At 59.4% G+C, this 24,097-nt stretch overlaps 3 protein-coding genes across 11 annotated transcripts in view; 1 reads left to right on the forward strand and 2 right to left on the reverse strand.

The window, feature by feature from the left end:
- Window positions 1-425: 425 nt before the first annotated feature.
- PDIA3 (protein disulfide isomerase family A member 3) lies at window positions 426-8,176 on the reverse strand. Its single transcript, XM_027688481.1, has 13 exons — window positions 7,911-8,176; window positions 7,726-7,804; window positions 6,932-7,049; window positions 6,449-6,556; window positions 5,439-5,568; window positions 4,843-4,959; window positions 4,339-4,464; window positions 3,717-3,899; window positions 3,078-3,186; window positions 2,162-2,290; window positions 1,676-1,755; window positions 1,110-1,167; window positions 426-826 (listed from the first exon to the last, which is right to left on the reverse strand). The coding sequence occupies exons 1-13, from the start codon at window positions 8,078-8,080 to the stop codon at window positions 707-709; spliced, it is 1,527 nt and encodes a 508-aa protein (XP_027544282.1). The 5' UTR covers window positions 8,081-8,176; the 3' UTR covers window positions 426-706.
- Window positions 8,177-14,134: 5,958 nt separating this feature from the next.
- CKMT1A (creatine kinase, mitochondrial 1A) lies at window positions 14,135-23,522 on the reverse strand. The gene is made up of 9 exons (XM_027688222.1): window positions 23,271-23,522; window positions 17,802-18,000; window positions 17,331-17,426; window positions 16,993-17,214; window positions 16,401-16,486; window positions 15,356-15,479; window positions 15,053-15,187; window positions 14,601-14,726; window positions 14,135-14,385 (listed from the first exon to the last, which is right to left on the reverse strand). Exons 1-9 carry the CDS (start codon window positions 23,417-23,419, stop codon window positions 14,269-14,271), a joined length of 1,254 nt encoding a protein of 417 aa, XP_027544023.1. The 5' UTR covers window positions 23,420-23,522; the 3' UTR covers window positions 14,135-14,268.
- Window positions 23,299-24,097, forward strand: part of PPIP5K1 (diphosphoinositol pentakisphosphate kinase 1) — a 53,018-nt gene continuing 52,219 nt past the window's right edge. For 8 of the 9 annotated variants that reach the window (XM_027688211.1, XM_027688216.1, XM_027688215.1 and 5 more), the window contains exon 1: window positions 23,312-23,408. The gene's annotated coding sequence lies outside the window, so the exon portion shown is untranslated. Of the gene's footprint in view, window positions 23,409-24,097 lie in introns of all 9 variants that reach the window. The other variant, XM_027688213.1, reaches the window with a different exon arrangement.

Consider the following 24,097-nt stretch of genomic DNA (forward strand, 5'->3'; position numbering starts at 1 on the left):
TCTGTAGGAAGTAGCACTCCTCCCCTACACCTGACTACTTCTGCACCAGCTTCAAAGCTCATTTACTGCTGCTGCTGAGCAAGCCCCATGCCAGCCTGCTCCCTGTGCTTGCACTGCTCTGATCCAATAGTCACAGTGAGCACCACGTTCCTCTGAACTCACGGGGGCAGCACACAGACAGCAAAGGCACTTGTGATCAGAGTCCCAAAGCCCAAAATGTGTGTAAATGTAGCACCTGAAGCCCAGCACACTGGGACAGTTGCTGCTGCTATGTTTTGGAGGGACTGTGGTAGCTGAGGAAGGAGAAGAATGGGGCTGAGCTCAATGGTCAGGAACAGACGTGTGAGAGCTCACTGAAGGGAATGACTCACAGCAGAGAGCTGCTGTCTGTGAAGAGCAGATCCCAGTGTCTTAAGACAGAGACACTTGGTCTTAAGGGGGTCATTTTATTGTTTCACTTCTCCAAATGTACAAAAAAAATTAGAAAATAACTGTACCCCCCACCCTTCCCAAACCACAAAACAAACCAGTCTGGGGAGCCCAACAACAGTGCAGCTAAGAGACGGCAGGAAATTAAACATTACTAGATACAGCAGCTGAGGGCCATCAGCCCATTGGCTCTCCACAGCCCAGAACTGGCCCCAGTCTGCCCAGTGCTTCCCCAATTCACAAAGAGCTCATCCTGACCAGATAGCAAGTGGGTACTTTACAAATCCTCCTTCACCTTCTTCTTGGATTTCTTGGATTTATCTTCCTCCTGCAGCACGGGAGTGTTGGTTGCCTCCCGCTTCAGGTAGCTGATGAAGTCACTCACTTCTCTGCCCCCCTGCAGAAAACAGATGACAGTGAGGCAGGGCCTGTACCCGCCATGGGCTTCCCCTCTGCTGAGAGGGGTTCAGGTGTCAGGCAGGAGACCCAGGTGACTGCAAGCATAGCTCTCCCCAGGGCCTGCAGCATGCAGTGCAACATTCCCAGCAGGTACCACCAGGTGTGTTCCCAGGGTAACAGGACACAGAACCACCCCCAACTCCAGAGAGGCTTGAGTGTAATTTGGACACCCGGATGCTCTTCACTTCTTTGTAAAGCAGCAAGAACAGCAAAATACTCACCTCATACTTCTTTGGACTCTGCTTCTTGCCAGCTGGAGCAAAATAGATGGTGGGGAAGCTGGGGAGAGAGAAGGGACACCTGAGCTCCTGACATGCTTTGGTTTCTGTCAGACCAGCCCATACAGAAGGGACTTGCACCCCACACTGCCCTGGTTTAACATAGCACAGCTTTGGCAGCTCTGAGGCAGCAGGTGTGGCTTCCAAGGGCCTGGCCAGGTCTGCAAAGCTCGCTGAGCTCACAGGTCCAAGTTTGCTGGCTGACTGCTTTTGGAACAGCAAGCTCAGATTTGTTTTCACACTGCCAGGAACAGAATCACAGCAAATTCCAAAGCAGCAGGGCAGGCCTCCAGGCAGAGCCAGGACACCAGAATCCTGGAGAATCCAGGCAGATCAATGTCCTTTTTTTCCACTCTTCATTTCTCCAAATCAAGCCATTGCTCAGCAGTCGCATGTCAGTCCTCACACACACCCTCCCTGTGAGGCTCTTCCAGCTCTAGTGCTGTAGCCAAGGGCAGACAGAGCCGGACCCACCCACTAACACATGGAGTCACAGCAGTCACACCTACCCTCGGACTTCATAGGGAGAAGGCACATCGTTGGCTGTAGCGTCCATTTTGGCAATGATGATATTGGGATCTTTGCTGAGCTGTGGGTAGAATGAGCCCATCAGTAACCAATCCCACACTCCAGGAACCCAGCAGTCAGCAATGGCTGGGATAGCAGTGTCAGAGGACAGCACACAGGGGATGCCACATCACCATCCCTCCCCAAATGGGAGACTATCATCATGCAGATGGAAAAGATCCAAAAAGGAGCTTGGCCAGTTGAAGCCAGTCACTGAATCAGCCACAGGCAAGGGCAACAGACTAAACCTACCCCTGTGGTTGCTACCACAGATCCTGCTGATGGACATCTGCACTCACCAGATGCCAAAACTCAGAGTCCTCAGGAAGGCACAATTATGTCCCATTATCACAGAGGCTACAAACAACCTGCAGGATTGTTTAGTGCTGCAAAATTCTAGTTCACTTTTGCAAGAGTTCCAGACCTACCTTCTCCCCCAATTCTTTGTATTTGGGCTCCAGGTTCTTGCAGTGGCCGCACCATGGTGCATAGAACTCTATCAGGACATCTTTGTCTTCTGCATTAACAATTTCATCAAAGTTCTCAGCCACCACCACCTGTAAGGTTTGATCACACCAGTTAGTTCCTTCCAAGTCAGGTATGAGGCTGTGACGTTCCACACACTCCACCCAAGCCTGGGCCTCCCACACCTGCACAGCAAGCAGCAAGACGACCAAACATAGCACTCATCCTCAGCAGGCTGATAAAAGTTTGCTATAACGTACCAGCACTACCTGCAAGTGAGGTCTGCACATGGTCTCCTTGCAGAAGGAGGACAAAATCATTTCTTTTTAATCCCAGCAAGTTCCAAGCTGAGGAATCAGCCAAGCAGGGCCAGCTGAGGCCATGCCCATCCCCACAAACACAGTGATTCCCACTCCTGTATGAGGGCTTCACCATAAAGCCATGACAGGAAATGCTCTTACTCAGGGCAGAATTGCCTGGGAGGATGAAAGGCAGACCCCAAAGACGAGATGAACACAAAGCTCCCTAAAATAGTGCAGTCACAACCAACAGGAAGGCCACGCCACAAGGGAGCACAAGCCAAGACAACAGGCCTTTGCATAATCCCTGGAAATCTGGATGATGCTGCACTTGTGAAGCACATAGCTGTTGTGCTCAAGCAGCAATTACCACGCTAAGAGAACAAAACAGAACCCAAACTGCACGCTGCATGTCTCCCTTGCCTCAAAAAGCTGCAGTGCAACAAGGGAGCAAGTAATTCCTCCATCTATCACCGCAGAGGCTCTTCGAGCTGCCACCATGCCACACTCACAGTACTCCACCCTGGCACTGGCTGGAAGATGCTGCTGAACAGTCTTCACATCCACATGCAGCACTCACCTTTACAGGGCCATCATTGCTTTCAGGGATAGGCTCTGACTTCAGGTACTTTTTCAAGTTTCCATCAACGTAATCTTGCAGGAATCTCTCTAGAGCCTTTCCATCACGGCTGAAAGAGAAGTGATATTACAGCCATCATCACACATATAGGATGAGAGAGGGAAACTTTCAAGGCTGATTTAAGCTCCTTCCACCCACACAACAGATGCCACCTGCATCTCTGACAGCACCAGTCTGGGCTGGCTTAGACCCCAGAACAAGTGCAAGGATGCCCTTAAGGGCTCTGACAGGAGGCTGGATGCACATCCCATTTGAAGTTTTAGGCTTCCAGCACCGTTTATTTTTTCAAGATGAAAGGTACAACTATTTCCTTTGCCTTTTATTGCACCCTAGCTCCTAACCAGACACTTCGATATCTTTAATTAAATTCCCCCCCTTGGTGTAACAGGAAGGGCTGCAAGCTCTCTAGAGAGCAGGAAAACACACAAGCAGGAGCCATTTTGACCCAGCAATCATTTCTTCCAACCGCATCATTCAGCTTTCCTGTTTCCTAACAGCCAACAAAGTATCATCTGGTCAGAGGCCTGCAGTCCAAAGTCCAGCCAGTGAGACCCAACACTAACAAGTTCAAGAACTCACGAGAACTCTTCTTGCATGACGTATTTATCTCCTTTGGCAGTTCTGATGGCAACAACTGGGGCCTCACCCACGCTGCTGTCCAGACCAAACTCGGAAAGCTCATGGCCAAAGGTTTTCCGACTAGCAACAGCATAAGAAAGTTTATGGCCAGCATCCAAGAATTTCTTTGCAACCATCATAACTCTGAAAGGAAAAAATAACAAACAAAAAGACAAAGCATTATTTCTTGGAACATTTTCTTACACGTGATGTAACACCCTTCAAGCTGACGTGCATGCTGGACAAGGAATTCAGTGGCACAATGTGCTCTGCAGAGCCAAGTCCTGTAGAAATGGTGCTGAGAAGCAGAGCAGTAAGCTTGTGCCTATGGTGACTGAGGTGAGTGTTGTGTTTCCATCCTCCACCACCCTGACCGCATGACCCTGGTGTCTCAGGCACTGGGGAACACGAAGGATGCAGTTGCACACCACAGCAGCAAGGTGGTTTGTGGGAAAGGTCTAAGTCCCTAAGGACCAGGGATCCAAGAGCAAGCAGGCAGGGTTTCAGAGGACTGTCACTCGAGCTACAGAACCACAGCAAGACAGGAACATTGCAAGGCCGATTCACCCTCCACCCCTCCCACCTGTTGCGCCAGTAGTTGGATCCTTTTGCGTTCTTCTCATAGTCCACATCGTAGTATGCCACCAGCAAATCCTTGCCCTGGATCAAGTCTTTGTTGTCTTCAGTCATGTGTGGGCAGATGCCAAAGCTGTCAACGAGAGAGGTGTTAGCAGAGCCCATGACCCCAGAACAGGCTCAACACAGTACACTTGCTTCCCAGGAAGAAACACTTGGTTCATTCCTCTACCAGATTATTCTGAGTTAAATCTGCATCTCCAGCCACATCAGTGGCTAAAGTGATCTAAATAAGGCCAAAGCTGGCACACTTCTCATAAGTTCAGTTTTTAAACAGAAGCATGGTTAGAACATGGAGACTGCATGCCAAGGCCAGGATTTCAGGAAGGTGTCCCCAAAGGGGAGCAGTGCCAAGACATTCAGCACGAAGTGGCAGCAATGCCAGCTAGGAAAACAAGCTCTGACAGGGACAAAGACAGTCTGTCATGTTTGCTGGTGAGGAATTGCTCACATGTTCTCCTGGATGAATTTCTTGATTTTTCCACTGGTGATTTTGTCTTCTGGGTACTTGATGGAGCTCTCCTCAAACTTGTTGGCCAGGCGTGGAGGACGGAATAAGACTATACCCCTGCGGGGAAACAGGTATTGTGAATTAGTTCAATGGGTCCCTGGGAGTCGAAGGACAGCAGCCAGATGACGCAAGAGCCCATTCTCCAGAGACTATTCCCTCTCACCATTCATAACTCAAACAACACTGTCTAGCTTCTTGGTGGCACTACTACTTTAGATGCACCTGTCAGAGCCTCCTCCATGATCCAAACAGGCCACAATGAGAAACAATCCCCCCACCATAATAAGCAATGGGGAAGCAAGATGCCTCCATTGAGATATTTCCCATCCGCAGGCAGATGCTAACCTTCCAGAGCCTGCAACCGTTTGCACTTGTCTATCTCAATTCAAAAGAGACAAAAAGGATACACCACTGGCAATTGGGGAAGAAACCAGACCTTAAGCTACGTTCACAAAGTGAACCCAGTTAGTAACTAGAATCCACAAATTTGTTCCAAATGCCTCAATAACAAGAAAGCTTTGTGTTAAGTAACTTACTCTCCATCTTCCTCATACTTCTGCACCAGCTGCTCCTCGGAAGTGTGTGCGAAGCGGTAGTTGTCCCTGAGGCTGTTGGCTGCTTTCATGAACTCCGAATAAGCATCCCCAGATGCATCCCTAAAGAAGCCTGGAGCAGAAAGGTAGATGACCCCAAACTGACCCGGCCGCAGTCCCTCTGCAGCCCTCGGCATTTTTCTCTATGATGCACTGAAACATCACTCCTGAATACAGTCTTCCAATGTATGTTCAGGCCTTCACCTTTCACTGTTTCTCTCCCACTTTTTTGAACCTCCCTGCACTCTCTCCCTTCCAGCAGGAGAAAGTTACTCAGGAGCTGCTCAGCTGGGTCATTCAGCCAAAGGCAACTGTCCACTGAGCACCCAAACATCCATTGGTGACTGTGTGACACTGCCAGTGGTAACAACTGCTGTTAGCACTTCATAACAGTAAGTTTGAGGATGCTGATCAATAATCCTTTGTAAGACAGCACACCTGATCTGCGCACTTGCTGTTGCCACTGTAACCACAGTCACATGACCTGATGTCAACAGCCCCCTGGTGCCACCAGAGCCCCAAATGTACCCTCCAGCAACCCAAAGCTACCTGTTGTCAGTCAGCCAAGAAAGCAACAGTCTTTGGAAAACATATACTACAGTGCCGGAGGGGGCATCACAGCCAGAGAGCCAGGGGAAAAAAAGAAAAAAAATTTGGAAGAAATTCTCAGGGTCCTCAGATGCAACCTCCCATTTGAAGCAGGACCAGCCCCAGTCAGACCAGGCTGCTCAGAGCTTTGTTCAACTGAGTTGTGAAAGTCTTCCAGGCTGAACTCTTTGAAATCACTCTGGGCACATCTTCCAGGGCTTTATTGTTCTCATTACCAACAGCTTTTTTGCTTGTGTCCACCTGGAATTTCCCTTGCTACAGCCTGTGGTACTGCCTCTGATCCTTCCACACGAGCTCCCAGAGCACAGTGCCTGCTCATTTCACTCTGCACTACCTCTACTCACCCACGACAGAAGCATCTTTATCACCAATGAACTTCTCAAACTCAGCCACAGAACTGAGAGCCACTGAAGCAGGTCCCGCCTGTTTCTTGAGATGACTGACAATCCCATCTTGAAAGAGAAGTAAAACAATAAACGGGATCAATACCAGATTCCACAAGACACTTTTCAAGCTTCCTAATCCAAAAATTGTTTCTACAGAATCCATACATGTCCCCACTATAATAAATATGTGAACTGAAGGAGTGCTCCCACCAGCTTCATACAGGAACTTTCTAGCATCCTGGGAACTAGGAGTTAAAGTGGAAACCTTCACAGGAAAATATACATCCAGGGCTTTGCCAGCACAAAGAGTTCTGAAAAGGGCAAGAGGGTGGCGTATGTGTAGGTGGGAACCTTCTCTGTATCCCTGGACACCAGGCTGTTACATGTGAGCCTGCCTCCTGCAACAGTTCAGCAAGCCAGGCACTGCTGACCAGCTCTTACCTGCTGTCCTGGGCCCATCATAGGTTCCTGCCTCTTCTCCATCTCGAAAAATCTTTAAGGTAGGATATCCACTGACTCCATACTTGTTACAGGTGTTTGAGTTTGCTGTACAGTCAACCTAAAGGGAGAGAAACCTTGCTATTCAGATCAAAATCGAGCCCTGACACACCCAACCCAGCCAAGGGACTGGAGGAATCCATCACATGGCCCCTGGTGCCGGAGAGCCCAGACTGGGAAGGAGATAGCACAGGTGTAACGAGAAGCCTAGAAAAATATTAGAGGAAATACTGGAAAGACAACTTTGGCCATATACACACAAAAAATATTAGAAAAGACAGTTTCTTGTAACCAATAACAAGGAATTTCTCAGCACCTTGTCAGCACAAAAGAGTTCCCACAACACCTGAAGAAAGCAGGCTGACCTGTCCAAGAGTCCGTGCCAGTTCCCATAAAGGAAGCCAGAAACTGATTTGAGAAAACTCTACAAGTTTTGTGGCAGAAAAGAAAGCTCTTAGTCAGCAACCCTCACTGGGTAGGTTCAGCATGGTGCTCGCTCTCCGCCTCATCACACAGCTCACGGCAGGCCTCCTCCTCCAGGCTGGGGAGAGCCCTCGCACACCCAGCACACTCTCCGCACACCAGCTGCGCGGCTGCAGCCCTGCAGGGCTCCACTTCCAGGTGCTTCCTGGGCTTCAATGCTTCACGCAGACGAGGCCCGTCGGAGCTTGCCGAGCCCCGCAGGGCCGGAGCCCGTCCGCCGGCCCGCCCGCCCCGCTGGGGGAGCCGGTGCTCACCTTCACGAGAGGCACGATCCCCTTCAGCCGAGTCGCAGCCGACTCGTACTCCGGCGCCAGCCGCTTGCAGTGCCCGCACCTGGGGGGACGGGAGGGGTCAGGCCGGCCGAGCGCCCGGCCCGCCCCAGCCCGGCCCCCCGCCCGCCTGGTCCCACCGCCCCCGCCCGCCCCGGGCAGCCCCTCACCAGGGCGCGAAGAACTCCACAAGCACCAGCCCTGGGCGCTCGGCCAGGCCGCTCTCGAAATCGGCATCGCTGAGCTCCACCACGTCGGAGGCGCGGGCACCGAGGGAGAGCAGAGGGAGCAGCAACAGCGCTGCGGGCAGGGCCCGCGGCGGGGGCCGGGGCGCGGTCATGGCGGTGGGGCAGCGGATGCGGGGACAGCGGGGGCAGCGGGAGCGGCGGGTCCGAAAGCGGCGGCGGCTGAACAGGCGCCGGGGCCGCAGCCGGAAGTCCCACCCCCGCAGCCGGATCTGCCGTGTGGCAGCTCCTGATTGGGCGTGCGTCACGCGGGCCCTGACCAATGGGCTGCTGGAAGGGGGTGGGGTCTCTGCAGCCGGCCCCGCCCCTCTCTCACAGCGCCGGGGTGGGCGCGTTCGGCAGCGGCGGGAGGGTGAACGGGGGGAGAGCGGGGGAACGGGGCAGAGCCGGGGGCTGTTCCCGCACAGAACCCCAAATCTCAGTCTCCCAGGGCCATCTCCCTTCGCAGTGCGCCGGGCAGCTCAGATGGGCCTTGGGGGACAGTGCATCAGTCGGGGGACAGTGCTCGGTACCCCGTTTCTGCCTTGCCACTCGTTTCCCCTTGGAGTCCGTACGCTTCTGCCCTCCCTCGTCCCCAGGTCCCTCCTGCTGACCGCTGAGTTTCAGCAACTGTCCCCAGTGTCCCCAGAACTGATGATCGGGGCCAGCCGGCGCCGGCTGCTCACCACCGGCACGGGGCCAGCATGCTGGGCCGTTTCTGGCTTTTTTGTCACCGATATTGAGCTGTACCGGCCGGTCGGCCCCGGAGCTGCGGAAAGAACTCGGGTGACGTCTCTGACTTCATCGCCGCCTTTGCGACAAAGAGCCCTGGACCGGGACCGCGTGCCGGGAAGGGCTGTGCCGGGAAGGGCTGTGCCGGGAAGGGCTGTGCCGCCGCCCGTCCTCCGCCCGCCACCGCCCGTCAAGCGGCCTCGGGGCCGGCAGGGGGCGCTGCCCACCGCGCGGGGGCCGTACGGGGAGTGAGCGGCGGGGGCGGGCGGGGCCCAAAGCCCCGGGCAGGACCCGTAGCCCCGGGCAGCACCCCGCTGCTCCCGCCCATGCCGGGTTCCGGCATCAGTAATGCGCGAGCTCGGCACCGCCTGCGGCGGCGGAGCCAGCGCCGGGCTCGGGTTACAGGCTGGAGTCTGTGTGCAACGACAGCGTCCCTGGCCTGCCGGGTGTCTCCAACTTCACCATCTACCTCTACTGCACCCTCTTCAATAGCTCCCGGATCTCCGGACAGCTCCCACGGGACCTGGGGGCCGCCTGTGCCAACGCTGCCTGGCACCTCCCTGCAGGCGAGTGTGGCTCGGCATGGGCACAGGCCTGCTGGGAGCGCGACCCTGCCCAGTTCAATGCCACGGTCTGCAGCAACACCTCCCTGAGGGAGACCCCTGGGCCTCGGCAGGCCCTGATGGAGCGGCTCTGTGCTGACCCGGCCCGGGGTCCAGCAGGGGCCCGGCCCCTCAGGCACAGTGCCTGCCCGCTGCATGCACACTGGGAGGACACCTGGGGTTGCTTCCCGGGAAGCTGCCTACTCTGGGGCACCCAGCTCTGCCGTGGCAGGAGCCATGAGGTGCTACCCACCGACCTCCAGGCCCAGCTCTCCCAGCAGTGCGGCTGTCCCCAGTCCTGGGCACAGATGCCCAGTGCCTCAGAGCCTGGAGGAACAGCTCCATACTCCTCTGGGGGCTGGAACCTGTGGGCATGGGGGAACGCTCCCCTTTTGGAGCTGTGCAGGACTGTGCGTCCCAGCTGATTACAGGAGCTGGTGTGCACCAGCACCTCTCTCCTGCAGCCTCTGGGGCATCCCCAGCCCATGGCCAGGGCACACTGCCAGAGTGCCCTGCCCAGTGAACACTGCCTGCTGCGGCAGCTCCTGGTGCTCCTGCCCCTATCCCCCAGGCTGGATGCTGTGGACCTCTGCCCAGACCTGGCTGCCTACCTGCTGAGGCTGGCCTCACAGCTCCCACCGTGCTGGGAGGAGGCTCCAGGCTGGGCTTCCCAACCTGAACTATGTCCTGCATCTGCTTGACCACAGCCTGACCTGTCCAGACAAGAGAAGCTTGGGCAGGTGGCTGGGGAGCAGCTGAGTGAAGCCATCCTCCTCACCAGCCTCCTGGATAACACCTCCTTCTGGGACTTGCTGGGGGCAAATACATCTGCAGGCATCCTGCAAGCCATGGGCCGGTACCTGGGGTGGGAGCACCGGGCTCAGCCAAGAGCGAGCTGCTGAGCTGCTTCAGTGTGCGTGGGGCAGTGCTGGGGCAGTGAGCGAGGGCCTCCCTAGGTGTGGGGCAACGTTTGGGGTGACAGGCCCAGGAGCCCTCCTGCTGGCTGCTGGGTCAGGCAAGGGTCGGGCAGGGGTGCAGGCTGAAGAATCCCTGGATTCTTGTCCAGTGCCAGCTGTGGGGGAGAAGGACTGGTACATGTGCCCTCCTCCCTTGCCCCTTGGGTCATTATCCTTGTAGCAAGGCTGCCCAGACCCAATATGGGGGGAGAATTGGGCAAAGAGCTCTGGGGAAAGGTCTGGGTTGCATACGCAGTGCAGTCCTGCTTTCTTCTGCAGCCTGTGTTCTGGGATCTGCTCCAGGACAGTGAGGGAGCTCCTGCCTTGGAGATCCTGGTGCAGGTACTGCCCATCTTGGAGTGGCTGTCTCCAGCCCATCCAGGACCCTGTGGAGCATAGGGCCTGCTGGCCCCTGTGCTCCCGCTGCCTGGTTGCTGAACTGCATTCCCTGCAGGAGTACTTTTAGATACCAGAGGGCACCTTCCAGGGTCTGCTGCTCAGCATGAGCCCTGAGGCCATGCAGCGATTCCTGGCTCTGCTGCACCACTCCTGGCACCATCTGCATGGAGAGGTGGTCAGATGGGCTGGGATGGGGCAGAGAATGCAGAGCCCATGAGTGGTGGAGCCTTGTGATTGGGAGGAAAGTGCCTGTGGGGAGGTGTACAACATGTGGGGTTATGGCCCACAGATGGTGCATAAGACCGTGCACAGGACAGCCAGAGTCAGTGCTTAAGAGAGTTCAGAGCTCCCACATGTGAGGGGTTGTGGAGTTTGTGCATGGGGGGCGTGTGTGCAAAGCCCTGTGCAGGGATGCAGAGCCCATGCTATGGGGCGTGTGGGTGCAGAGGCTCTCTCAGCCATGCGTGACTCATGCCTTGGGGTTCTGTCCTGGAACACAGCTGAGTGGCACTGGGCCTGTCCTGTTGCTCAGGGCCATGCCTTTCCAGTGCTAGGGCTCACACAGCTTCGCAGGTGCTGCTGCCCATGCCTGGGGAAGAGGTGCTGGTGGCACTGGCTGTGCTGCTGCTCTGTGGGTTGCCCCATCTCACTCCCCAGCCATTTGTCAGCCTGTCACAGTTCATCCCCTTCTTGGCCGTGTCTGACATTGCGAGGGTCCCACCAGCCCTCCTGGCCAACGAGAGCATGTAAGCAACGTGGGGTGCTGGGACTGTCCACACATGTGGTGTGGCCAACTCCAACTGCTGCCCTGTGTCACCACTGCCTGCAGAAGCCCCAGCCTGGCCCCATGCTGCCCTGTCCCTGTGAAGCCCCAGCCCAAGGAGGCTCCGCAATAGCCATGACCTCTAAGTAGACCTTGAAGTGCCGCTGAGTCCTGGGCTCTGCAGGGCATGGGTGTGGTGGTAGTCTCTGGGGTGCCTGTTGAGGCTTGTGTGGTGTTGCCATAGCTGTGTCCCTGCACTCTGTCCCCACAACCTTGCTACCCTGTGGACCCACAGTGCTCGCCTGACGCGGGGGCAGAAGGCTGCCTTTGCCAGCCATCTGCTACAGGCCCCCTCCCTCAGGGCCGTGCCCACCTAACCCCTTGGCTTCCTCTGCGCCATCCTGCTGCTGCTGCCCCACTTGCCTCTGCGCTGTTTTCTGCAGCTCACACCCCAGCAGGTGGGATACCAGCTCCAGGACCCCCACACAGGCTGCTCCGCCCAGTCAGTGCAGCTTTACCCCGTGGCAGGTGGGGGTTCCAACCCTGCACCCCATGAACCCCTGCACGCTCTGTTCTCTGAGTGGGAAATCCCACCCTGCCCAACCCTGCCCTCCTGATCCTGCACCCCACTGGCTGGGACCCCTGCACACCCACCTATGGCCCTGCACATGAACCCTCAGCCCAGGCTTGGAGCTCCAGATCTCATCCAGGGGCCTGAGCCAAGTCTCACTTGTTGCCTGCCCAGATCTGGGGGCTGGGGGACAGCTGGCAGCTGCTGCAGGTGAGGCTGACGCAGATCTTGCCCCCCCAGATCTTGCCCATGCCATGAGAAGGGGTCTGCAGGGCAGGGACCAGTTCCCTGTTTATCCCAGCGTGGAGTAGTCCCTCACCCCCACTGTGCCCAATTGTGCTCTGGCTTGGCAGGGCAAAGCTGCTGGAGATGCTGCCTGGTGCTGTGATGTGGCTGGTTCTGGACCATGTGACCTGCCAGCCCCTCAGTCCACTGGTCCTGCCTGCCACCCACAGAGCCCTCTGGTCCGTGCTGAGGGCAGGGAGCCCAGCACAAGGCACAGGAGATGCAGCCACCTGCCTTCACTCCTCTGCTGTCCCCTTGCAGTGGCTTCTGGCAGGGACGGAGCTTGCTGGGGAGGACCTGGACCAGCTGGGCCCACTGGTAGGGTTCCTGGGCTTGGAGGCCATGGCCCGAATCCAGCCTGAGAGCCTTCTGCCATACCTGGGGGGCCTGCAGGACACCTGCCTGGCTGCTGAGGCAGCCACCAAGCTGGGGCTTCTGCTGCTGTCAGAGCAGGCATTGGGGTAGGTGATGGGCAAGGGGGAATGGGACCCCCTCCTTGACACCCACTCCTGCAGCCCACGTCCCAGCTGGCACCTGCCCACCCTGCAGCACCTGAGGTGCCTGGTCTTCCTGCTGCCCCCCGAGAGGCTGCGTGCCATACCCTGTCCCACCTGCGCTGTGCTGCCCCACAGCTGCCCATGCCCTGGCCCCTCTGCCAGCTCCTGGGGCTGTGCCATCCCCACCGGGGCCCCCTGTCCTACTTCTCTGTGCTTTTCCTGACAGTGCTGCATCCCTGTGGCTGTGCTGTCCCCTCTAGTGCTGCATGCTTGTGGCCATGCCACCCCCAATGGTGTTCCCTCCTCATGGCTGTGTTGTCCCTGCCAGTGCTCTGTCCTTGTGGCTGTGCTATCCTCATTGTGCCCCATCCTTAAGGCCGTGCCACCCCATCAGCTCTCCTGCTCCTGCGGCTGTGCCATCCTTGCTGTTCCCTAGGCCTTTCTGCCAGTGTGGTTTGTCCTGGCCCCTCTTCCCACATCTGCGTGGTGCTGCCCCAGGACTTGCTGAGCAGAGACACAGTGCTGCAGCTGCTGCAGAGCCAGCAGGACTGGGAGCAGAGCGACCTGGGATGCCTCTGCTATCCCCCAGGCATCCTAGGTGATGCCCCCAGCCTGCAGAACGTGCAGGTTGCCCCACTGGTGGCAGTTGCCAGGCCAGAGGACCAAGGTGAGACCATGCACTCCCCTCCCCAACCCTGTCCCCATTCATGCTGGTGCCCTCCCATGCCCTGCCCACACATTTTGAACTCCTGCTTCCCAGTGTCCTTGTGCTGTTTGCACCCTGGGCTGCTGTGTCCCCCTTGTGCACCCTGTGGTGGATGCTGCAGGGGCCTTGGGCTGGAGCCAGCCTGCTCAGGTTGGCTATGCAGCCCAGCTGTGCTCACATGCGTGCCACCTTCCCCAGTGGCATGCTCAGCTCTGACCAGGCTTTCTCTCTGCAGGCAGGAGTGGAGTCAGGCCCCGGTCTGGCTTCACCATGGCTCTCCGTCCTCTGCCTGCCCCACTGCTTTCTGTGAGCATCCCAGTAGTAAACTCATAATGGTCACAAGCGTTGAGCTCAGTTCCCTGCTGCCTGCAGTGACACATGGCCCCAGAGCACCTTTCCATGTGCAGCCTTGACTATTCCAGCAGCTCCTGGCACCCTGCAGCAACTCTTTACCCACATGCAGTCCCCTAGGCCAGGGCAGCCCCAGTGGTCCCTCAGACCCTTTCCCCATGGCAGCAGTAGCTCAGGGACATCCTGGAGAGGGCTGCTCAGGACAGGCACAGGAAACCCATAGTCCAGTGGTGCCTCTGCAGGGGGACAGGGTGCTTGGACTCAGTGGGGTACTGGGTGCTGGGGTAAGGAGGAGCCCGAGCCATGGCTACAGCAGCGCATGTTTATGGGGTCTGACCTGGTGTGTTGTGGGTAACAGGATGCAGCGACATGCTGGGCACAGAGATCGCACAAGCTACAGGGAGACCTGGGTCCCACAGGGCTGGCGCTGCCACAGTCCCACTCAGTGCCGGAACTGCGGCAGCGGCGAAGGGATGCGGATGTCTTGCCCCTTCTCCAGCCGCCGCTCACAATCGATCAGGTAGTTCACACCGTCTATCACCAGCTGTACCAGCTCCACCTGCACCAGGAGTACAGATGTAATAATTCAGGAGCTGTCTTCAGAGCCACACCAGCAAGGCACCTGGCTAGCCCCGCTGCACACAGGGCAGGCACTGCTACCCCCAGCACCCACATGCTGGCCCCAGCATACAGCCCTGGAGGTGCGTGGGTGCCATGGGCCCATCATGCACACATACTCCAGAACCTCCCTCCCCAGCTCTGCCTGTCACCCACCTCTGACTTCCCCAGTCGGTCCAGGTTGGAGATGTCGAAGATGCCCCCTGTGGCAGCAGTGTCCACACCGCCCGTCCCACGCTTCTGTAGCCGGAGGTTCTCCAGGATCTTAGGGAAGCGGCTATCCTGGTGCCCAGAGAAAGTGTTGGTGCTCAGCAAGACCAACAAGGGAGTCAGGGTCAATGCTCCCTGGGGCAGCCCCCTGCCACTCACAGGACCCTGTTAGTGGGTCACTGACCCCACACAGGCCCCTGCCCTGAGCAGACCCAGGCTGACACTTGGGATCTGAGCCTCTTCCTTCAGCCAGGGATGCAGGCATGGGCTGGACCCTATGCCTCCTGAGGAAACTGAGCAAGGCCCAAGGCCAGGTCCCATGCAGTCCTGCACCTCCCATGTGGCTGAGCTCCCCACAGTCTTAGCCTGGCTCCCCACAAAACTGGCCATAGTAATACCTTGCTGAGCAGTGGTAGCTTGATGTGGACACCTGCTCGCAGCCCCGTGCCCAGGTTGGAGGGGCAGGTCAGGATGTAACCCAGCCGCTCATTCCACATGAACTCCCAGCCTCGCTCCTGGATTAGCCGCTCCACCTGGGTTAGAGACACAAGCAGCCGTTCAACCCTGGCCACAGGGTGCCCAGCCCTGGCCACAGGGTGCCCAGCCAAGGCTGAGCGCAGAGGGCCAGCACTGCAGCAGCTTGTCCTGCCCCTCTCTGCCTGTCCACGGGGCTAGCACAGCACTGGCTGTTGGATGCTCACCTCCTTCAGGCCCCGGCAGAACCGCTCAAAGACGCGCTTCATGTTGCCCCCCTTCTCCATGGAGATGACACGTGTGTGGTCCTCCTCGTTGATCCAGATCAAGAAGGTCTTCTGGTGGTTATGCCTAGGGACAGGGCAGCATTCAGCTGTGCTGGTGGCTTGCAGATGCCCTGTGCCCACCCAGCTGTGCCCCTTCTGCCACCATGGTGCCAGTGCTGCTTATGGTTCCAGTGTGCTGCCTGTGCCTGTGGCTGGGAGCATGTTGCCAGAGCCCAGCCTGGCAGCAGGGTGGGCAGCCAGCAGATGCTCCTGGAGATGGGCCAGTGCCCATCCACATGAGCCGCTGTGAGTGATGGGAGCTGTCTCTAGTGCCTTGGGCTGGGGACAGGAGCACAGCTCCTGCACCATGCAGGCAGCAGGAGAGGACCGTGAGGCATGGAGTGCACAGTGGGGGCTGCGTTAGGGGAAGCTGGAGCTGGGGACTATGCATGCTGTAGAGATGTTTTCCATATAAAGGCACAGTGCCAGCAAGGGTGGCGTGGGCGGATGCGTGTGCCGGCTGTCGCTCTGCAGGAGCGTGGGATGTTGCATGGCTGCACAGAGATGCTGGGAGGGAGCAGTAAGATGTGACTGTGGTAGGACAGGTTTGGTGGCACATAGAGTATGCAGAGATCCAGGAGGAGCTCTGGGGATTGCCCAGGGAGCAGAAGCAATTACAGCAGCCTTAGAGTGCAAGGTGCTGTTGGATGGTAAGAGTGGGCAGGATTGACAGCAGGGGCTGGTTCCGCAGTCCCCCTTCCCAGGACAATGCTGTGGTTTGTGTAGGGAGCAGTTGGCTGCTGACTGTGGTGCACAAGGGGCTCCCAGGTGAGACCACAGAGCCCAGGGTGAGCACGGTCCAGGGGTACTGGTGCCACATGTGCTGGGCGTCTGCGGTGCAGTCAACATGGGAAACATGGGTGGCAGGGCTGAGACAGACAGATGGAGCAGTAGCATCCCCCCCTCTCTGCTCTGCTGACTGCCCAGTGCTGGGACAGATCCTCACCAGATCCCTCGGGCGTCGGGCCAGTCCCGGGCCATTCCTGCTGCTGTCAGGAGCGGGGACACCGGCTTGTCAAAGAGGAAGTGATCCTGGAGGGAGGCAGAGTGCATGAGCTCACCAGGGTCGCATGGCTGGAGCCAGGGCACCTTCATTGGTCCCAGTGCTCCCTGTCTCACTGGTCCCAGCCTGCCACTGAGGCGATCCACTGTGGCTCTCTCAGGCAGGGCACCCATGCGTAGGAGCCCCTGCCTTTCTGGCCTGAGAGGCAGAAGGCTGCTGATGCACAGCCCATCCTATGCCAGGGGCTGGTGGGGCACCAACCATGTGCCTGCCACAAGCCCGCCTTCCTCTGGACATGGGCAGAGACATGGGGAAGGAGTCAGAAGGGACCATGAGCTGCTGTGGCTTGGGAGGGCTGAGCAGCACTGTGAGCACCCTCTGCGCTGTCGGGCAGACTCTCTAGGGCAGGGATCCTGGCCCCACAAGACAGGAGGGCTGGGAAAGGAGAATAAAACCTCCCAGAGAAACAATGCTGGGGAAGGGGTCCTGCTCTGCATGCACCCGGGGAGGCTGGTTGGGAGCTGTACCAACTCACGTCAATGAGCTGCTGTTGCTCCTTCTCAGTCATCTCGCTGAGACGGTAGTACCGGCCTGCCAGGTCCCCAGTGAGGCCATTCAGTGCATCCACGGTCACCTTCTCCACCTCTCGCCGCTCGGCGCGGGTGCAGGCTGGCGGCAGGCTCAGCCCACGGATGCTGCGCCCCGTCCGGACCCGGGATGAGAGCACGTAGCGCTCATCAAACTGGCCAAACTTTATCTGGAACAGACAGGAGCCACAGGATGTTTATGGTGTGGCACTGGTGCTGGCAGGGCCCTGTCCCCGAGGCCCAGGAAAGGACCCCTGTGTGCAGCATGGCTGTCCAGCTCACACACCTTGGAGGCGTCCAGGTCTGTGGGGTGCTTCATGGTGCGGGGGTTGTATCCGTTGTGCCGCTCCTGAATCACGGGGTCAAACAAGTCGGCAAACACCTGGAAGCAAGCGGGACAATGTACAGCACTGCAGACCCAGCACTTCATAAAGCCCCTGCCATAAGCTCAGCATGGCCCCACTGCCAGCATGGGGGACATGGCAGCAGGGCGGCTGCAGAGGGTGGCTGGGAGAATAATATGTCCTGCAGTGCGAGCAATCCATGGGGCAAGTGGGGCAGAAGGCTGCAGGGCTCCAGGAACAGCTGCTCCAGAGGAGCCCTCTGTCCCACAGGGATATGTGGGGACCAGCCGGGGCCTTTACAGCTGTTCAGGCTGGGCAGGATGAGGTGGGCAGTAATGCCCCAGGCTGCTGGGTGTACCATGGGTACCAGGACTCCTCTGGCTGCTGCAGGGAAGGCTCTGGCTGCCACTCACCTCATAGGTCTCCTCATCGCCAGCTACGATACCCACAGTCTTGATGAAGGGGTGGCCAGGGTTGTCAACACCAGTCTGAATGCACTGGTCCAAGGTCCAGCCATTTGGGGTTGCCTTGTCACAGAGCCTGGCATAGATGGCTGGTGTCAGGTTGCTGGCCATGCAGTTGTTGTGCTTCCGGAGGTCGGGGTACTCAGCACTGTGGGAGGAGAGACAGACAGTCCTTTGGGGCCAGGGGACTCGAGCACTTGTGCCAGTGCCCCTCAGAGACCCATGGGGCAGGTGTGAGCCGGGGAGCTCAGAGAGGGGTCAAACTGCTCTGCTTGTCCACAGCAGCCAGGGGAAGGGAGGCAGTTACTGGCATTGCAGGGCAAGGGCACGGAGCAGCCTGAGCTGAAGGTTGGCACTCAACCAGGACAAGAGTCCACGAGCAAATCTGGACTGGTCATTAAGGAGTGGCTCCTTATCAGCCACGCAGAAGGTCCCTAAAGGTGGGAGAACCTGCCAGGTGAGCAGTGGGGCCACATCAATCCAGCCCTGTGCTGAGCTGCCAGGGCAACTGGGAAGCAGAGTGGGGGTCCCACGCCCCTTGCCTTCCCTGGGGCTGTCCCAACACCAGCCTAAATGGAGGGGGCCTGCTCTCTGTCTGCTAGTGCAATGGGTGGGGGAGGTAGGGCTTGTAGCCTGTGGGGCCCTGGCGTGCCTGACCCCTGAGGCTCCTGTCCCTCTGCCCCCCCCCCGGATGCTTCGGGGCAGGAGATCAGCTGACCCCGATCTGCAGCCGGTGGGAACTGCTCGGCCCAGGCGCAGTTTATTGTATTAGGGGGACGCTTTCCTCTAATCAGCTTAGTGGGAGGCCGTCCCCTGACCTCATTCCCACTTTAGACAGGCTTTGTGCTTGTTCTGTGCTCATGGAGGGGATTGGCAGGGCAGGACCCTGACAGTGCTTGTCTTGGCCAAATCTTTCCTGCTGGGACCTGGTGCCTTTGCTTGCCTTAGTGGGACAGGACTGGCCCTTATCAGCCCAGGAGACCTGGCTGGTGGCTGGAGGGGGTCCTGCATCCCTGGGGACACCTGTCTCCCCTTCTGAGAGAGGCCTGCTTGAGGATGACACAGCTTGGGGGGGATCCATGTGGGAGAAAGGGTGCCTGGGCTAGCGCAGGTCTGGGTTGGTGGGAGCAGCTGTCAGACACCAGCACCAGCAGGAAGTCCTGGCACTCTCCTGCGCTCAGCTTCTACTCCTGAGGGCTCACACCGGGCACCAGGCCTGGCTGCCAGCACCGGCCCCATGCTGCAATGCAGAGCCTTGTGGCTGCCACCACCTCCTCCCCTGCGCCTGCAGGCCGAGGAATGTGCATTGGCCCTTTGCCCATGGCTTGGCTACTGCTTGTGGCTTCCTGTACTGTGTAGAAAGAAAGGGTGGTAAGGCTCACATTGTCTGTATTGTGCGGATAAGCACTGGCAGCTCCGGCCAAGACCAGCCCAGGGAGGCATTTGCTCCAGGCGAGAACTTGTCTCAGGGCTGAGGGCTGTTCCCAGCCCACACACAGACCGGTGCCCTGGTGAAATGCCCCAGCTCAGAGGCTGATGTGGCGTGGATGGGACACAGCCCGCCCTGGTCTGCCCCACTGCTCCTGCTACCATCTGCTGGCCACCGACCCACGTCTCCCCAGGGTGACACACTCATAAAAAGCATTTGCTGATCAGAATGGGACACTTGGACAGGTTCCTCCACTGCCCCAGCATGGGTCATGCTGCTGGGCATGCCAGGACCACCTGATGTGCTTTCTACACAGCAGAGTCTGCCCAGGAACAGCAGAGGTTGCCAAGGGAAGCCAGCTTACTCCCAGTAGGCAGGATACTGCTGTGGGTTGAAGCATGCTGTCTGCCATGGCCGTCCACACATTCCCTGAGGTGGTTAGCATCCAAACCCTGAGACTCCAGGCTCTGCCTGCAGGTGCTGTGCCTGCTGCAGTGCTGACTGAGTGCCTGGTCAGAGTGCACCCTCCCCTGAACAGCCCCGAACCACAGACAACCTTTTCCCAGGGCAACCTTTTCCCAGCCTTTCTAAAGCACCCGAACTCAGATGGATGATGCCAGGGTGAAGATCCTGAGCACCTGTTGCTGTGCTCACCACGGTGCCAGAGAGGCAGCAGGGGAGGATGCCAGTCACTGAGCCCAGGCTTTGTCCAGGCTGGAGGGCTCTGGCAGTGGCACCACCTTCCCACTGTGTGGTCAGGGTGTCCAGAGGTCCTCTGTCACAAGCATGAAGGTGATGCTGCACTTGGCCTTACTTAGGCTGCCTTGGCCCCTTGATTTTGGTCCCTGAGGCTGGTTTTAAAATTATTATCCTTCCAGCACCGTATTTTGTTACCAGTGCCACAGCACCAAGCGATATCTTGAAGGTCTTTTCCAACCTCAATTCCATGATTCCACAATTCCTGTGGTAGGGTGGGTTCATCCCTGGCTGCAGAGGCTGGAAGCGTGGATGTCTGCCAGAAGCACAACTCAGCGTTGCTGCCTGCGCTGTCCTGCCCTCACCTCAGCTCTGCCGTCCTGCCCGTGACCTCGGGGCACAGCCGCCCGCAGCAGACACCCTCTGTGCCCTTGCGCGAGCGTCTCACCCCGGGGCAGACCTGCTCAGCACCCAGCAGGGATTATTAGCCTGTCCACCGACTGGGCAGCCTCTCTGGAAGCGACAGCCACCTGCATGTCACCATGGCTCTTCATCGCTAATCCGGCAGCCTCCAGTGCCCTTCCTGGCATCACGGGCTCGCGGTGCCCAGGCAGCCCTCGCTGCACGCGGCCTCTGGAGAGGTGTGGGGGCACGTGGGGCAAGCAGCAGACCCCGTGTGGTGGTACAGAGTCAGGAGCTGGCGGGTTGCTGCAGGCAGCTGAGCATGAGGCTTGTTTACGCAGGGAGGAGGGGGCTTGGGCTTTATGTGGAGACGCTTTGGCAGGGAGCCCCAGCGTGACCGCCCAAACACGGTGCCGTGCCTGGCGTAGGACCTGCTTGGCAGCAGGCACACAGTGCCCATATTTCCTCAAGGGGAGAGTGCCTGTGCCCTCTCAGCATGGCCATTCATACTGCAGTGCCTCTGACAGGAGGCTGTGGAGTGTCGCTCAAACCCCTTAGGGCTGCTGCCAATGTCTCTCGTTTTTTAACCTAAGACTAGGCAGAATCCCCAGGCGAGTTGGCTCACCCCTGCAGAGCGAGGTGCTGCGGCTCACCCCTAAGGCTCTGTCTAGGCTCAAGTGTCAGCACTGTCACAAAACCATTCCCAGCTGAACATGATCCCCCAGGAGGCTCATTTTAGAGCTTCTCAACTGTATTCCCACCTTGATTTCATCCCCTCCTGACCTGATGTCTGTGGCTCTGCAGTTGTTCATAAAGCTGGAAAACATGCACCCCTTGGGAGGTGGATAATCCATAACATCCAGCCTTTGTCGTTCTTTGAACTCTCTCCCTTTCCATCCCCGGATTTCCATGGCCTAATGCAGCACACCGGAGCCCCAGCACCAGCTCCCTGCCAGCACTCCACACACACAGAGCTCCCAGCCTGCAATGCAGCGCCGCGACACACTGCTCTGACTGTCGGCATTTGGTGCAGGGATGGCAGCAGCTGATGGTGTTCAGAGCAGCAATGTGCTGCCTCCTTCCCATCCTGCTCTTTCCCTGTGCTGAGTCTCTGCTGGCCTTGGGATGTGGAGGAATACCCAGTCCTCATGTTCCTGGCCTGACTCTGGGAACTGCTAGGCCAAGCAGCTGGTGCCAGTGTGAGGTGGAAGGACTGGCCAGTGGCTGCCATGTCCCTCTTCCCTCCCAGCCCTGGCCCTGTTCCTACCCTGCCCAGCCCTTGTGAGGCACAGACAGCTCCTGTCTCCAGTCCCGTCTGGTGCCTTGGCCCTCCATACTCAGCGTGGATGGCCATGCTCTTTGGAGCTGGCAGCACAGGCACCGGGCAGGACCAGCCTCTGCCTCTCCCAGCCCCACTTCCTTATTGCCACGGCAAGCGATGGTGAGCAGAACCATGGGAATGCGGAGCACCTGGCTCTTCCAGGCCCCTCTGGGCTCCCTGTGGCAGTCCCTGGCAAAGAGCAGTTTGGAGGGGAGCGATGCGAGACCTTCTGGTCTGAAGCTTGAACCTTAGCACTGTGCTGCAACTGTGACACTTATCTGGCTTAAGGGATCAGGCACCAGGCATGCAAATAGGACCAGGGCTCTTGCAGAGCCAGAATTACCTCAAAAGCACCTCTAAGCCAGGCTGTGGCCGTACATGTGCCTGCCTGGCCCTGCTTGAATTTGTGCCTGCCTCCCAGAAGTCCTGATTGCACATCTCAAGGCTCATTGTCATCCAAAATCTGCTCACAGGCTGGGGCAGCCTCCTCAGCACCCGCGGGCCCCTCCAGTTCTCCCTTTAAAAACTGACCCAGAGAGGGAAGGGCAAGGACCTGCCAGCAAAGCTTTTCCTTTCAATAGAGGAGTCCCTGTCCTGAAAGCAGGCGCGTGGGAAGGCTGGTACAGCCAGATGAGGTCGGGCCAGGAGCTGCTGCCAGTGCCTGGGGGTTGCTTCGACACCAGCTCCCACAGTCGGAGCTCTTGGGTGTGTCACCAGGAGGACAAAAAGGACCCTTTGCTCCATCCTGTTCCTACCAGGACACTGACAAAGTCTCTCCTGGCTTCTGTTGGACCAAGCCTGGGGTACGTCCCCGCTGGTGCTGCCTGTCCCAGCACTGCTGCCCCCCAGGCTGGCCCGTCTCTCCAACAGCCCTCATCTCTGCCCTCCCTGGCATCCCGGGAAGTCCCCTGGGACCCCCAGCCCCGCTGCCAGGCACTTTTCCCCCTCCCTCTCCCGCATGTCTCGGGCTGCAGCGGCTTGTTCCGGTGTTTCGGGACCACCCAGGGCCACCGGCAGCCCCGGGGCTCCCAGCCCCGACTGCAGCTCCCACAGTCAGGTCCCGGACGCGGGGATGCGCCCGGGGTGGCTCCCGCAGCCCTCATGGCCCCTGTCGGCACGGGTCCCGCGAAGGGGTCCCGCGGCAGCCCCCACGAGCCCCGGGGAGCCGGGACCCGCGCCCCGCGGCCCCTGCGGGACCGTGCCCGGGGCGTGGTGGGGCCGATGCCCTTGTGAGCGGGGACGACGGGGCCCGCGGCGCCGGTGACTGTCAGCCCGAGGCGGGACGGCTCCGTCCAACACGGCCGAGCCCCGCCGCCGCCCCCCCGTCACCCCCGTCTTCCTCGCCGCCCGGAGCCCCGGGGCCGGCGCGGATTCGGTTCACGGGCCTCCCGGTCCTCCCTGCCATGGACGAGCAGCGTCCGCCGCGCCGCCCCCATGAGCTGCTTCGGGACTCGCCGCCCCGGCTGGAGCCGAGGGGCGGCCCCGGCGCCCTCCCCGGTGCCGGTGCCGCAGGGACCGTCCCCCGCCCGCCGCCCCCCGCCCGTGCGCCCTCGCCGCCCGCGCACATTACCTGGGCGGGTATCGCCGACGCTGACGGTCGCCCGCGCTGATCGAGTCCCGGGCGAGCAGGAAGCCGGCGGCGAGGGAACCGGCGCCCACCATGGCCAGGAGGCCGGTGGTGCGGCGAGCGGAGAGAGCGCGGGCGAAGGTGCTGGCCATGGCGGAGCGGCGGAGCGAGCGCGGCGGAGCGAGCGCGCCGGGGCGGGCGGCGGACGTGAGGGGAATAGGAACGGGAATGGGAATGGGAACGGGAGCGGCGGCGGGGCGCGCGGGGGGGCGGGGAGCCGGCTGGGCACGGGGGGGCCGGGCACCACCGCCACCTGCTCGGCCGCCCCGCCCCGCCCCGCCCCACCGGGGCCGCCGGCGCTTTCAGCACCGCGCGCGGGACAGCGCCGGAGGGGCGGCTGCGTCGGGCCGGGCCGACTTCTCACCGAGAGCCACACCCCGGACCCCCGCGCCGCGCTCTGTGGCGGTCGGTGGCGGCCGGGTGAAAGTTCGTGCACCTGAAGCCGGGAGCGGCGGACGCGGCTACTCTACGGGATGCGGCCCTCGATGGGTCGCGGGCCCCGGGGCCGGTTCTCGGAGGTCACCGGCCCTCCCACAGTGCTCTGTGCCCGCCTCACCGCGGGACCGCACCGGCGGGGCAGGGAGCGCACCGCGTTCGCCGCCGCAGACCCCGCGGGACGGGAGGTGCCGGCGCACCGCCGGGCCGCTCCGGCACACGGGAAACGGCTGCTCGGTAGAGCCGCGCGCCCAGCCCGGTACAGTCGGTACGGCCGCGTGTCCCGCCCGGTGCAGCCGCGCGGTTGCCGTTACAGCGCGGACCCGGCGCGGGGC

The sequence above is a fragment of the Neopelma chrysocephalum genome, unplaced genomic scaffold (genome assembly GCF_003984885.1).
Source record: "Neopelma chrysocephalum unplaced genomic scaffold, ASM398488v2 Primary Assembly neopelma1_75, whole genome shotgun sequence".
Lineage (NCBI taxonomy): Eukaryota > Metazoa > Chordata > Aves > Passeriformes > Pipridae > Neopelma > Neopelma chrysocephalum.

What these genes read in the sequence shown, in the direction of transcription:
- PDIA3 (XM_027688481.1), bottom strand. Translation starts at nt 8,080, where the DNA reads ATGACCGCGCCCCGGCCCCCGCCGCGGGCCCTGCCCGCAGCGCTGTTG. An exon ending in GGATCGTGCCTCTCGTGAAG is followed by an intron (nt 7,050 to 7,725) that starts GTGAGCACCGGC and finishes CTCTCCCTTTAG; the next exon opens with GTTGACTGTACAGCAAACTC. An exon ending in AAATTCATCCAGGAGAACAT is followed by an intron (nt 4,465 to 4,842) that starts GTGAGCAATTCC and finishes TCTCGTTGACAG; the next exon opens with CTTTGGCATCTGCCCACACA.
- CKMT1A (XM_027688222.1), bottom strand. Translation starts at nt 23,419, where the DNA reads ATGGCCAGCACCTTCGCCCGCGCTCTCTCCGCTCGCCGCACCACCGGC. An exon ending in CCCGACGCCCGAGGGATCTG is followed by an intron (nt 15,480 to 16,400) that starts GTGAGGATCTGT and finishes CCCTGTCCCTAG; the next exon opens with GCATAACCACCAGAAGACCT. An exon ending in AGCTACCACTGCTCAGCAAG is followed by an intron (nt 14,727 to 15,052) that starts GTATTACTATGG and finishes TCTGGGCACCAG; the next exon opens with GATAGCCGCTTCCCTAAGAT.